At 47.7% G+C, this 14,408-nt stretch overlaps 1 protein-coding gene across 1 annotated transcript; it reads right to left on the reverse strand.

Moving 5' to 3' along the window:
* Positions 1-487: 487 nt before the first annotated feature.
* Positions 488-14,234, reverse strand: REELD1 (reeler domain containing 1). The gene is made up of 8 exons (XM_042828387.1): positions 14,015-14,234; positions 12,772-12,994; positions 10,731-10,903; positions 10,552-10,617; positions 9,694-10,003; positions 8,968-9,028; positions 6,288-6,506; positions 488-1,343 (listed from the first exon to the last, which is right to left on the reverse strand). The coding sequence occupies exons 1-8, from the start codon at positions 14,232-14,234 to the stop codon at positions 1,299-1,301; spliced, it is 1,317 nt and encodes a 438-aa protein (XP_042684321.1). The 3' UTR covers positions 488-1,298.
* Positions 14,235-14,408: the final 174 nt, after the last annotated feature.

Below are 14,408 nucleotides of genomic sequence, written 5' to 3' on the forward strand. Positions count from 1 at the left end.
ATTGGCATAGGCTGCCCGGGGAGGCGGTGGAGTCACTGTCCCTGCAGGTGCTCAAGAACTGTGTGGATGTGGCACTGAAGGACGTGGTTAGCGGGCATGGTGGGGACGGGTTGGTGACTGGACTTCATAATCTTAGAGATCTTTTCCAACCTTTATGATTCTGTTGTCCTTTAATTCTTTCGGCAGTTCATTAGGGTTCATCCCTCATTCGGATACGAGCACCTAGGTTCAGGTTTGTTTCGGGTGACAGAAAGGCTGTGACTTGCCTTTATTCAGACTGGATCCAATGTCTGAATATGGCAAAAGTCAAATAGGCTTCTGCATGTTTGTTACATTAGGTGTGGTTAGGAGTTAGGGTGAGACCAGGGCCCTGCTGGTGAGGTACTAGAGGTGGTAAAATGGTATCAGTGTGAAAACCTGTAAAAGCATTGGTCTAGGTCGCTTTTATCTCTGTCGGAAATAAATAGGAAACATTTCAGGTGGTAATCACCATTTTATTTTAGTTTCTTTCTAATTTGGGAAGGCATGAACAAGAAGCTTTCGTAAAACAGTTTATAAAAGGCTAGAAATTAACTTGTGAGCGTCTTTTGTTCCTTTAGTGCTCTGGACACCTTTGACTTGCAGCCAACTGCATCTAGGTAAAGGCTGTGAGGAAAAAGCCTGCTCCTCACTTGGCCGATAGCTGGAGAGTTGTGGCAGAGTTCCCACGTGCAGCACTGCCCACTTACCTGTCCAGGGTTGTGAGAGAAATGTGCTTTGCATTCCCATAGGGGAGTTTCTCTTGCTCGTGGTTACTGGAGCTTTAACTCTTCCCATCAAGTTCCAGCACGGAGGGTTGATCTGCTTCATGTCTGCTGCTAGCACAGAGGACCACACTTATCTGACATGTAGTGTTTGTGCGACATTAAGCACTGGGAATTAGTGGTGACATTTTACTTGACTGGGTTAAATACTTCTCCACTTTGGGCCATGTGTTTGCATAATGTAGATCAGCGAGTCACGTCTTCTGTCTTTTCCTCTATACCAACAGCGTAATGTCCTTGGTACCTGGACATCACTTCCTAATGTACATCAGCACACTGATATACAGCGAGTCTGATCTTTGACTTGCCTTTGAAATAGCAACACATTTTCTGAACAGCAAATTATTCTTTGACATTAGAAGGTGGCAATCTGTAATGGATATTGCAATCTGAAGATTCAGAGACTAGCTGTGATCTTTGTCCTTAGCCCAGTAAGCTGGAGTCTCTTTTCCCTCCTGCACATTATTTGATTGTAGTCCATAACCTTGGGATGTGCTAATAATCATTAGTCAGAGCTGGTACATCCGTTGAGGACCTGCCCTGCTAAGAGAAGGAGACGTTCCCTAGAACAGCAGTAAATCAGCAAAACATTCACTTAAATATACAGTAAAATGTGGTGTGAGACATGATCCTTCATACATCATATAACAAAATGCCTTACTGGGAGAGTCACGCTAATGAGAGACATGCTAATGAGAGAAGAGTGCTTCTGCAATGAGACGTGAAGGGGGGAAAATGGATCTGTGGTGAGAGGGAGGCTAAGGAGAGGCTACAGATAAGTGCACGGTCCCAGGGTGGTTGCGACCCCCCAAATCCTGCTGGATAGCTGATGGGAAGGTGCTTCGTTTCCCTGCTGTACACAGTGTGGTGCCTTGGGGGAAACTGCAGGGAAAGGGGAGGGAAAAGGTAGGAAGGAGGTACTGCTGAGCTGCCCAGACCTGCTGGCTTTCATTCTCAGCCTTGAGACTGTGGCAGAGGCAGTGGAGAGGCTCTGGCTTATCAGGAGGAATGAAAGGGCTGCTCTGCTGTTCACCTGCTGAGCGGGTCAGGTCATTACTTTGCTGTTGGTTTTGGCTGGCAAACAGTTGTCTTTCTGCAGCTGAACACTGCAGGAATCGTTTTAGCATCTCCTCTTCACAGGCATTTTTCATGGCGAGTTTACGAAACAATGCGTACATCGGCACAGTAAGGAGCTGGCTGAGGCACAGGTGGGTCAGCAGGGGCGAGGGAGAGGACCGAACCTCACTCCTCAGCAGGGCGGCCCACGCGGCCTCTCCAGTGCTCAGTTTGTTGCAGGGCCTTGGTGAGCGTTTCAGTCTGGCGCAGCTGCTTTGCCTCCCTTGGTTTGTGTCGTCTCCAGTAGCTGCAGAAACTATGCCAAAGATCTGGCCGAGCCGTTGTGACAGATCCCCGTGCTGCCCAGGATCTCGTCCAGCTCTGCTCTGAGAGGAGTGCTGAGAACAAAGCTGGCCGGGGTTTGCCCCACTCTGCGCATCCTGGGCAACCGCTCCAGCTGGCGTTAGGTTACACGCGTGGGGCAGGGATGTGATCCTTCAGAAATCAATGGAAATGTTCCTCGTGACCTCAGCGGTGAAAGCTTCCAGCTTTGGACTTCTCCTGTGAGTCTTGTCACACATTTTGAAGCAGGCAAAATCAGTGCGTGTTTGATATTTGCTTGATAGTGACAATTCAGCCAATATGGGAGATGTCCACGATGATTTAAGCGAGCTTTGGGCCAAATGCTTTGCTTAATGCAACCCCTCTGCCTTACATTTAATGCCACTGATAGAGCAGAGGGCTGCCATCCTCTGTTAACTGGAGTTGGGTTAGGAATCTTTTAATAAGGCATCTGCAGCATAGTATGAGGAAGCATCAGCTCCCAGTCAGAGGGGACACACTTAGGAAAGGCAAAACCAAGCTGTTGTCGATACCGTGGTAAAGCAGATAGAATCGGTGATGGAAGTAGACGTTTGGCACCCAGGATTGACGATGTGAGGGCAGTGGGTTTTTCTTTATATGGAGGGGGGGAAAGTAGCAATCTCAGTGACGTGAGATGGGAAAATGAGCATGCAGGTAAAGGAGTGATAAATGAGCATTTCCGTGCAGTAGTTAGTGGCTTCTAAATTATGGCTGTTTGTTTTTTTTTTTTAAGTTAGGAACCTCAAGCATCGTAACGTCACCAAAGAATTGCAGCCATAGGAGTTTGCACTGCCAAAGCTGTACCTGATGCCTGTTTGACTGGTGGGAGGCAGACATAGATGGGTGTGAATTAGGGATAGGTGGGAGCTCCTTTTGGTACCTTCTGCCAGCAGCTCAGGCACCAAGCACTTGGCTGAGGGATGGCAGCCTCACATGGGTGCAGACTGCTCCAGGCCGACCTGCATGGAGGAACTAAGATCCCCCACTGTCTACATTTGTGACCAACACAGTCATCCACCCTGCAAGGGAAGTTCTTGCCCTTCTCGCTCTAATTTCTCTTGGAATGGTTTGTGTCTTTTCTTTTTGTGCTCTGTCATTTTTTTCTTCTAAATCTGCTACAAACGCGAGCACAGATTAATTTCAATAAAAGGCAGGTCACTTAAGAACGTGGGGCACTTGAATGATTTGCCTCTTAATGAATTAATCAGTGCTTGGGTTTTTCACAGCATTAAGAAGAGAGAAAACCCCGATCCTTCTTGTCGTTGCAATGACAATAAACGAAGCATCATGCAGAAGGCAAGAGAGAAACACAAGCACTTTCGGTCTCAGCCAAGTCCACAAAGTAGCAGCACTCATTACTAATTCAGAGGATAGAGTCCCTTGGAGCTCAGCATTACTGTTTTTACTACTAATAATACCAGAGCTGCATGAATTTAACAGAAAGTAAAGTTTGGCAGAAGGCAAGAGTACCACTGAAGTGCTCCTCTCCTGATCAGACATCTTCTTTTACACCAGAGCCTTTGTTTTCTGCAGCCAGCCTGGCAAGAACAGTACTGGGCAATGGGGAAAGTGCTGGGGAGAGGAGAGGGGCATTTTTCAAGCTGTGCCAGTCTGATAAGATTAAAGCTGGAGAGAGGGTGGAAAAGGACATAGGTATTTGTAATTTATTCATAAACAATTATGCCATCATGAGAAGTTTTCTGAAATAATATGTGATAGTTCTTTAAATATTTCAGAGTTTGTTGACCTATTTTCTCAGTTAATTAGGAATTTTGGGGCTGCATTAACAATGAATTAAATGCGGTCTACTTGAGTTACTGGAAGGTTCAGCTACACTGAGTTAGGGAAGCATTCTTTTTCTATAAGGGACATAAAAGGGGAACTCCATTGCGTGCATCTGGACCTGTGCTTAAAACCTACAGACTTCCTAGTAGGTAATGTTTTAGCTCAACTTACTGACTAGGAAAACTTTAAGTCCCTTGAGTCCTGAAGCAAATTTTCTATTACAGCACCCCAAACCCTGGCCACCCTGCAGTGGAAGGGCCCTGGTGCAGCTGCTCTTCTCAGCAAATGCAATGGTTAAAACTGCCTCATTTCTGCAGTCTGCATTTGTGAGTACGCTTATTTTTTTTACTTGTTTATTTTATTATTACTTGATAGAAAATTGGCTGTGCGGACTACAAGGTTTCATGTCACCAGTCTCTGTACAGTAGCGTGGCCAGAAATAAACTCTGAGTGTGGAAGACTCTTTTAGCAAAGGGCATGCTATGCTACTCACACTGCAGGAAGCTGAACAGGAGAATAGCATCTCGTGTATCCACTGAGGTCATGGCAATGTAAGGGAGGAGGTGAGAGCGGGGCTTTCTCTGATTATGAAACATGGAGATGGCCAGCTGGCTGGGGATAACTGCAGAGCCCTGCTGCCAGAGCAGGGAGTTGCCTGGTGTCCCCATCACCAGGAAGGAAGTGGGATCCTGTTCCACGTGCAGGTGTGCGCTTAGCTTGGCAGGATGGGAGCACTGTGGCCTGTGGAATAAGTTGCAGCACCAGAGTTTAAGTCGGTTCTGCACGCGGCTGCTCGGAAGACAACGTGAGCCCCTTCGCCATAGGAAAGGATAGCAGAGAGGGGAATCACTGCTTTCTGAAAGGCTCTTAAGTTTGCAGCTCAGGAGGATCATCGTCAGAACTATTTCTTGCTCTTTCGAAGTTTCAGTAAAACAAACCTTTGCCCTTGCTGTCATGACTTTCTCTTCTTAGAATGCATCAAGGTTCTTCATGTTTTCCAAGGGCTGTTTTTGTGGCCTCCTGCTGAAAACCGTGCAGTTGGAGGAGAGTTTGCACAAAGTCAGAGCACAAGGATGCTGTTAACTTACCAGGCAGCCTTTGCCGGGGATCTCCAAAGTGACCTGGGAAGGGTGTTTCTCAGTGTGTGTTTCCACACTGGAGTGTCAACTGGCCTGACTCAAAGTAAAAGACAAAGTAAATGTTGGCTGTCAGGCTTAAACAAGCTTCTTCATCAGGTGCAAATGGATACGAAAGGTTTTATTCCATTTGCACCTGATGAGGAGGCATGTTTCTTCCCCAAAAACTGGTTTCTACCACCTTGTGTTTCTTTCCCTTAGATCAATTCAGCATTCTGTGGATCGATGTTCTGTACGCGTCAGTTACTGCTTTTTATTTTCCCGTTGAAACTTTGAATCTACTGGCAAGTATTTTGTCATCTGAAGCATAGCAAGTGCACAGACCTGAACCTGTAAGCTTCTAAATGAGAATGGGGGTTTAAACCAAGGGTTTCTAGCTCCTAGAAAGGAAAGGGGATTTTAACTCTAGAAGCTTTTTCAGAGACAAAAGAGGAGACAACAGCACAGTGCAAAGGAAGAATTTCAGAGGTTTTTGCTACAGCCTTAAAGCAACAGAGGAAGAGTAATGGTTGCAGTGACAGTTAATGAGCAGATGTACAGTATCAATTGTGGTAGGTGTAACACGCAGAACAGTCGTTACTTTAGTTCTCTTAGCAGCCGTAGCTCAGATACTTGGGTTAACACATCTAGCTGAGCCAGCTGCATCGAGTTTGTACACCTGTCTGTCTGCCTATAGGCAGCAAGGACACTACTGCTTTCTAGAGGCTGTGTTACGTGTATCTCAGCCGTCTGCATCTACGGGGTGGCTGGCTCACCCCCGTGGCACTATTGTGGGTACTGCCCATGTTTACGTTAGTCTCCTCGTCCCGCTGCTTGACGGGCCGATCCAGTTGTACTCAGCTTGAACCAGCACAAAGCTGTTCTCGCGGATCTTGCGGAAGTGCATCATCTCCCCGCTTTCCTTCACAGCGATGACGTTGTTGCCTGGCTCGCTGAAGGACACTTCTGTCCTCTTGTGGCAGTACCGGGCACAGACATAGCGCAGGCCAGCCGCCGCGGCCAGCCCCAGCACCGCCGTGCAGACGAGGAGGATGCCAAGTTGGGCCGCTATCAGACGTGTCCCTCTGCGAGAGCCGTCCCCCCTCCCTGGGACAGCGGGTTTGGGACCTGCTCTGGTCACCCACGGCAGCGTGTGCCCACCCACCTCCTCACTGACCTCCTCCTCGCCCTCCTCTGGCCACTGGGATGGTTTGCTTTCTGCCATTTGCCTCCAGGCCGATGACAAATTGCTGACGGTGTCCTCATTGCCAAACCAGGCTGTTGTCACGGCAGCTTCACTCAGGTGAGCGCTTAAGTGTAGGGCAGACCAAGAGGCTGCTGCAGGCAGGGAAGTTTCCAGGGCGGCCCCGTTCTCAGTACTTGCCTTTGAAAGCAAAAATGTGACAAGAAATCCAGTGAGGGAATAGAAAGGAGGTTGATTAGGCTCTCATCCGCTGCTGACTTCACTCTGTCATTCAGCTCTGTTTCTGATTACAGTGTCCCTCAGCCTTAGAATAACCCTATTTCATCCTCTGGTTACTCAGTAGCATTTGGGATATTGAACATTTGAGCTAGATTGAACACTGCTCTGTCTGTATCACAGTTGTTGGGGGAGATGAGGCAGTTGGTGCCGTGGGGCAAGGGGGAGCGTGTGAAGGAGCAGAGAGGAAGGAGCAGCGGGTCACTCACTGCTTTGCACAAGTCTGCGACTCTCACTGTGGTATTTTGCACAGTCAGTGCTATAACAGAAGAACCACTTAATGAACCGTTCCTGCCTTTGGTGGTGCCAGCGTCGTTCTGAATGGATGGATGTATCTTCCCAGCCATGATTTGTCTTTAAGTTCACACTGGGTCCACTGAAATTCAGCATAGCCCTTCAAAGGCTGTGGGTCAAACTTGGAACTGAAGGACCCAGAAGGCCATTTTGGCATCAGCATTTTTGGACCAGTCACATAAAACCTACGGTTTCTCCCTAGAGTCTGTCTTGTCTTCTCAGTCTCCACAGCCCATTTGAAATCTGCTACCTCTCATTGTTGTTTAGCCACACGTGATAGCTCACATTACTGTTCTTGCTTGCTCCTGTGCTTTTCTAGGGGCTCTCCGTAGTGCCAAGCACTTTATTTTATCAGTCACAAAATGACAGCCAGGTCTGCAGTCCAGGTTTTTCTGCAGATACCATCCAAGACTAACTGTGAAACAATCCTACAGTTTAGGAGGCCCCCCCAGAATTTTTCTATTCCCACTGTTCACCTGAGGCCCAATCCAAACCCTGAGAAATGTACTGGAGTCTTTTCTTTGGCTTTGCTGAGATTTGGATCTGACCCTTAGTGGCTGGCTACTCTCCAGCCTGTCCAGCCCAGCAGGCTCTTCCACACATCAGTTAATTACACCAGAGAAAATCTCACCCTCTGCTTTCACTAGTGAATTTGAAAGCTTGCTGGAAAGACAGTGTGACAGGACCACAAAGCTGCGGTAGGAACCTTGGCAAGCTGTGAACAAAAGTAAGGGGGAGTCACAGAGCATCCTTTGCAGAGGATGAGACAATGTCCAAAGAAAGAAAGATGCTAGTAAAAGATAGGTAGTAGGTTAAAAAAGATTCTGTAACTGAACTGCGAACTGTAGCTGACTGGCAAGGTTAATATCGCATGTGTGTGGCTCGCTGGACCTCCTCGTGTAATCACACGTAGGGATGCATTGCAGGATTTGGGGCATTGCTGTAGAAAGAGAACTTGCTCTGCCTCACCTTTTTTCTCCTCTCTGTACTGCTTCTGTCCTTTCTTGCTTAATTTTTCAGTATTTTTATTTCATTACGCTCTCTGGTCTTGCCTTGCACGATCAGTCTTCCTTTCCATTAGTTCCCATCTTCAGCCATTTCCTCTCTTCTCCCTACTGCTATGCCACATGCTCGCATTACATGTCTCTCGTTAATTTGTTCTATGCCCTTTCTAAATATGTTTCGTTATCTGTTGAATGGGCCCTTCCTCTTTTGTTTTCACCTCTCTTCCTGATGTGTGCTTGTGTGAGCACGAGAGACCTTGTTTTCTTTGTATGCATGTCAGCGCTCAGAGAAATACAGAGGTGCCATAGAAGCTCTATGTGTTTATGTTTGATATACAGAGCAGGCCTTCGGTGACACCACAAGGAGGTGGTGACTTCAAGGAGCTTTGGGCAGAGAGAGATGCCAACTCCTGATGGGGAAATAGACTAATTTTGGATGCCGCTCCAAGAAGTAGTATTAGGAAGTAAAGCTCAGCTCTGTAAAAAAGCAAAGAAACAGGCTTCCAATTTCTTCCCACTTCTAGGATGCTGAGGAGGATATGGTATTATTGTGTCCACAGAGTGGTGTGGATCTGCCCTCCAAAAGCACACAGCGTCCTTGGCCTGCACCAACATGGATAAGTATTTCACCAAAGTGAATGTAAAGAGCAGTACCTGCCAGGCACATCTAGAAAGGAGCGTCTCAGCCTTCCCCTGGAATAAAATGCGTATTTCCAGCCCAGTAACATCCAGCAGCATGAAGCTGTGGCCGTGGCTGCATACAGAAAAAATTACTTTGGGTTGTTTTTGCAGTGGAACTCTTAGCAACCCAGGCGTCAGGAAAGAAGAAAAGAGAAGAGAGAGAGATAAAAACCAATTCCCAGTTAAGGTTAAAAAAAACAACAACAACAAACAGCTCAATAACCTCAAAGTAATTTTAGTCACCCATGAGACATGCACTTGCTTCTTGGTGCTGTGAAGCAGCAGAGAGGTTTTATCCTCAACTTCTGTAAGAATTTTCACCAGCTTCTAGCAGTTGGTGTTTTTGGAGAAAACAAAAAAGAATCCTCCCCATCCTCAGTGCTTACCTGCTCATCTTTACACATCACACACAGGTGTGGGTTGGTAGTGCTGGCACTACTTTGTGCTCTGAAACAGAAGAGACAGAATTAATATGCGATACCTGCCATTTCAGAACACAGAACTCCTGAGCTCTACAGTGTGCATGATTTGTGAGGAGTGCCGCTTGCTGGAGCAGCCTCGTGGTACATACAGTCAGCACAGACCATGTAGGCCGTGCGTTCCATAACGTCTGATCATTTAGTCATAGCCTCATCATTTACTCCACAGTGTAATACATTGCATTAAAGATCCTGTGGCCTTTCATGAGCAGACCTCCTCAAGGCAACATTTCATAATTGCTTTAAATCCTTTCTTCCTTTTCCCTGCAGGTGGAGAAATAGCTCTGTTATGCTCGCCGTTTCTTTGGATATTTGCACACAGTTGTAGAAAAATATTGCAGCAATCAACTCTGGTCAATAGCTTTTATCCCATTTTTCAATCACCTGGCTGGGCAGCTCTGCTGGGCTGATCAGCGCAAGGCCTGCGCTCTGACTGTCTCAATGCCACCGTCTGTCACTAAAGGATTATTTTTCAAAAATTCAGCAAGCAAGCATCCTCCCACCTGCCCCCGCAGCCACACACACCTTACAAACACCCTTATTTATCCGCACTAAAACCAGCATTGATTTCCTTCCCCTGGACTGCTGGAGAAGCAGTCGTTCCCACTACCTGGCTATCACGTGGTGCAGTACCTGCCAGAGAGGCTCTGCCTGGAGGCGTAGTCCTGGAAGAGGAAGCTTTGCAGATCATCAGCCAGGCCTGGCTCTTGGAAGGCAAGCGATGGCTCCAGCCTTGAGTTGCTCGTGGGGCTGCTCCCTCCACTCCTGCTGGAGGCACCCCTCAAGGTTTGGGACAACAGCGTTGGCTCTGTGGTGGGCTGCATATCTGAGTGGACAGCAATGCTTGAACCCTGTGCTGGTGTTGGATGGATGCCAGCCAGGCTGACCGGAGCTGGGCTGGTGTACTGGAGAGAGCTGGGGATGGCAGTAGACGAGCCAGAGCCTAGCAAGACAGAGAGACAAAGAGACAGAGAGAGCAAAAAGCAAGAGAGGAGCGGAAGTCGACTTCCTTAGTTTTGTTTCTTTCAAATGGCACTTGGTGCTAGCATTTACCAGTAAGGATCACAGCAGTGATTTTATTTTTAAGGCGCTTGGTTTTAAGTAGGAACCCAGACAGGGAGTAAAGAAGCAAAGCCTGCTGCCTGATGGCGTTCGGGTAAAATAATTAAAGCTCAGACTTGATGCTATGCCATAAAGGCTGAGAAACAGATCTGACTGAAATGCAAGTAAATTCTTTGAGCCTTTTACAAACCAGAGGCAGCATAAATACAAACAACTACATGCCTGAAGGGTAGCAGTCACATTTAGAGACAAAAGTATGACCGGAGTATGTGGGCAGCTTTGCCAACTGCATTTGCCTGTCTTTAGGACCTAGGATTTTAGGTGAAATACATGTGGGGATTTTCAGCAGCGTTCTCGGGTTTTCATTCAAATCGTAGGATCCGGCAACAGTGTTTATCCTGTTGGTACCCTCCTTGGTCTGACTGTTACCTAGGATGCCCGTTTGTGCCTTCTCATCAGGGAGTTCTTCATGGCCATCGCCGATCTCGCCAGCAGCTGAAAAAGTTAAATGAGCCTCTTTAGCTCGTTTATCTCTTCTGTCTGCAACGGTTACAAGGAATTAGCCATAGAAGCACCCAGCTGGAAACTGTCAGCAACAAACCACGTACCTTTGCTTGCTGTGCCAGCTACGTGGGGGCCTGCAGGTTCCTGCGTGGGTGCAGGTGCTGCAGGGCCGGCCTTCCTGCTGCCTCCAGCAGATGTGTTGTTGTGCCCTCGCTGAGCCACGGTGGCCGATTCGATCCTTGCCCAGTAAACAAAGTATGACTGGACTACAGAGATGCTGTTAAAAGATAATTATGCAGGAATTTACTCTCTCAGAGTTATTAATAAAAGATCAGAATGCTCAGCTAATCAGAAGGAGTGCTTTAATCCAAAGGCAGCGTGAAAATATTTTAAAGGATTAGCCCGTCACACGTTTTCATATTGCAAATAAAAAGATACCTGGTCCCACATGAAAGATAGTGAGTGAAGGATCACTCATAATTACAATCAGTCAAAAATGTGTGGGAGCTGAAAAGAAGAAAAAAAAGCTATTATATTCACCGTGTTGGTAGAAGTAGATTTGGAAAACTTTGAATAGCTCTGCATATAATCTTCCGTAGGCAGGGAGACAACAGAGGTATTTACTAATTAAAACAGGTCAGTGTAACTTGTGCAAACAGCAGAATAGGTAGAAAAAGCCACAGGCAGTTTCTTCTGAGCCCTTCAATATTTGCACCTGCCTCACACTCTGCTTTTCATCAGGTGCCAACCTTTAGGCACGTCCCCAAGCGTGGGGGAACTTCGTCCTGGGGGAGGATTTCAGCTCACATCACTCAGATGCCTGCGAAGATGAGATAAAGGGGGAACGACCTTGCCTTTCGTGTGCTGAACGGTTCTTGTGAGACACTTTTAAATGGAACAAGTACCTTTCTCGGATGTTGTAACACAAGTTATGAAACGTGGATTTACAACACGGCTGGGGATCACCTTTACTACGCGTGCTGTTTGCTTTCTGCGTTAAATCTGCCCAAAGTTTATGGCAAGGCTTACTGATTTATAAGTAATTTGGGGGCGGGAGGGGTGGGAATCTGTGAGCAGAAGCAGCAGCAGACGTGGGAAACGAGGAGAGGACAGGGAGGAGGGAGCAGTCGGAGTTTCTTCTGGAGACATGGCCCGTGGCTGGTGGCACGGCACGGCCTTGGGGAGAGAAGGGAAGGGCTGTGGGGCTGGCTTGGAGGGCAGCAGCTGCAGGGTGCAGGGGGGTTCAGAGTGGGCGGCTAGGAACGGGCATGGCAGCATTTGGGCTATTTTTATCTGTTTGCTTTTCACATGTTTTTAATAGTGTTTCCCAGTCTGTAACAGCGGGCAAAATGGAAATGCTGAGCAGAAATATTTTTGTTTCAATTACTTTGTGTTGAATCACGATGAGATGTGCGAGCCACAGCGCTCAGCAGGAGGCTTGCGTTTAGGGGAGCAGCCAGGGATCTGGCCAAGGAGCTTCTAAGCAATTTTGTAAAGTCAAAACCATTTAATCTATTCTAAAATGAAAAAATCCCCGTGCTCCCTCTAAGGCAGCCAGTTAGATTTATGTATTTATTTGTTTTTAATTCTGGATCAGAACCAAAACACTTGGACTTTGGTGCAAGTCAGCGGTGTAAGGTTTTGACCCAGTGCTCCCCACCTAGTCCTCCTGGGAATAACTCTCTTTACCTTTAACATGAAAAAAAAAACCAAACAGTAAGCAAAAAAAAAAAAAAATTCAACACAGCAATGGCACGTGACGTTGTCCTGTAGGCAGGGAAGTCCTACAGGGTGCGTTATTTAGAAAAGACTGATCACAGACAGACTGATCACAGTTCTCTCCTTAGGCCTTAATGTTTCTGTTTCCTAACTGCTTAGGCTGTCATCTCCCAGCGCGTTTATTCTGAGAAAACAGTGTAAGTAAAAAAAAGCAGTACCCAGCAGATACAAAAGGAGATTTATATATCAGCTGGGATGCTGTTGCAGGATTTCATAAGCGTTTAGTTCTATAGGATTCAAGAGACTTCACACCACCGTGCTAGGAAAGTACAATGGAAAAATGCAACCAAATTTGTGAAAGCTGAAAGACGAGAAAGACTGGAAGTGTGAGGACAGCAACACTGTCAGGGACTGACGTGTTCTTACAAAAACCTGATGTCTCCAATGGGTTGGTCCGGCGCTTTCCATACAAAGGACAGGTTTCTCTTCAGGGACTTGTCCGAGTGGGTGACAGTATCACCGTCTTCAAAGCAAGACAGCAGCTTGGAGCCGGGAGGAATGAAGACAAATGTGCCAGCAGTTTCATCGTTAGACACTTTGCGAGCTTGAAGCAAAAAGCCCATGAAATCCCGGCTGCTCCTCACTGTCACTGCAAGGCAGAACATGGGACACAAAGGGATTTGTGTTGCAGTTCTCAGGTGAACTTTTTGTGATGGAACTCCCATCGGCACTTGTGAAATCAAAAGAAAACCTTGTCACAAAAAAAACCAAAACCACAGCATCCTACAACCTTTGCCCTTACAATCTGTGTTGGATGTGCTGGATACGGGGTGCCAGACTATCGCTTTGTAGTATGAAATTGCACAGGCAGTTGGTTTGAGTCTTCTTCCTCCTAGATTGTAATGCTAACCACGTTGCACTAGGCAGTATGCAGCCACCTTTAAGGAGAGGTTTGGGTACCACACTGCACACACGCAGATGATTGCATGCTGCCCTTGAAGGAGAGTTATTTTGGATGGGGATGGAAAGGGAAATTGGCTGGGCTGGAGGATGGTGCCTCTCAGCTCTGTCTGCAGCCTAGGCAATCAGCCCTCGTGCCCTGAGGAGAGCCCGTCGCTCACAGGGTGACAGCAGAGGGGGTGGCTCGCCCTCCGCAGGCGCCTCTCACGTGCCACTGCGTGGGGGTTCTGTACGGGTGAGAGGCAGCTGAGATAAATCCCACCCAAAGCACCCGAACCTGCCAGCTGTCTCTGATGTGTAGCACGGTGGGGATCTGGGGCCAGGCACCACCTGAGAAAGCTTGAGGCAAAGCACTGCAGACAGGATCTCTCTGTGAATACATTCATTTTCTAGTGATGAGATATGGCATAACGCACCTGGAGCTGTGCTGTGAGGATGGTGTCCCTCTTCCCATCCCTCTCTAAGATTAATGTCATCACTCACGATTAGATAGTGTGGATTTTTCAGATTCACGAATGTTTCTTAAATAATTGCTCCTCCGAGTCAGGAGCACGGAGCAGAAAGCTGCTCTGCTCAGTACACTGGGTTTCGAGTCACAAACGGATATAATTTGAAAGACTGCCTGCGAAACTGCCACCAGCAAAGACCAATAACTGCTTTAGGGATTTCTGTGGGACTGGGCCGAGACAGAGCCAGCAGCTGTCCTCACCTGGGACTTTGTCTCCCGGGACGTAGAAGGACACGTTGGTGTGGACGGTAACGTAGTTGTTGGTGGGGCTGTGCAGCTGAGCCCGCAGGTGCCTGGGCATCATGTCAGTGCAGGCAGAGGGGCCGGCGCCGTGCGAGAAGGCAGATGTGGACGAGACCAGGCAGAGCACGGTGCTCACACAGGCAGCCACCGCCAGGCAGGCCTTCTGCCTCTCCTCCATGATGCGCGGGGACGTGGCCGGTGCACCCACTGCAGAACGGTGTCCGTCACTCCCAGTCAGCTGAGCGACCTTTCCCACAGCCTCTAAAAGAAGAGGAATAAATGGTCCCCATGGCACGTGGATCCTTTTTGGGAATCCACAGGTTTCCACATTTGGACGTTCATTGTTGAGGTT

Source organism: Centrocercus urophasianus, unplaced genomic scaffold (assembly GCF_019232065.1).
Source record: "Centrocercus urophasianus isolate 14NV4802_14NV808 unplaced genomic scaffold, USGS_Curo_1.0 seq_3, whole genome shotgun sequence".
In the NCBI taxonomy this organism is placed as follows: Eukaryota; Metazoa; Chordata; class Aves; order Galliformes; family Phasianidae; genus Centrocercus; species Centrocercus urophasianus.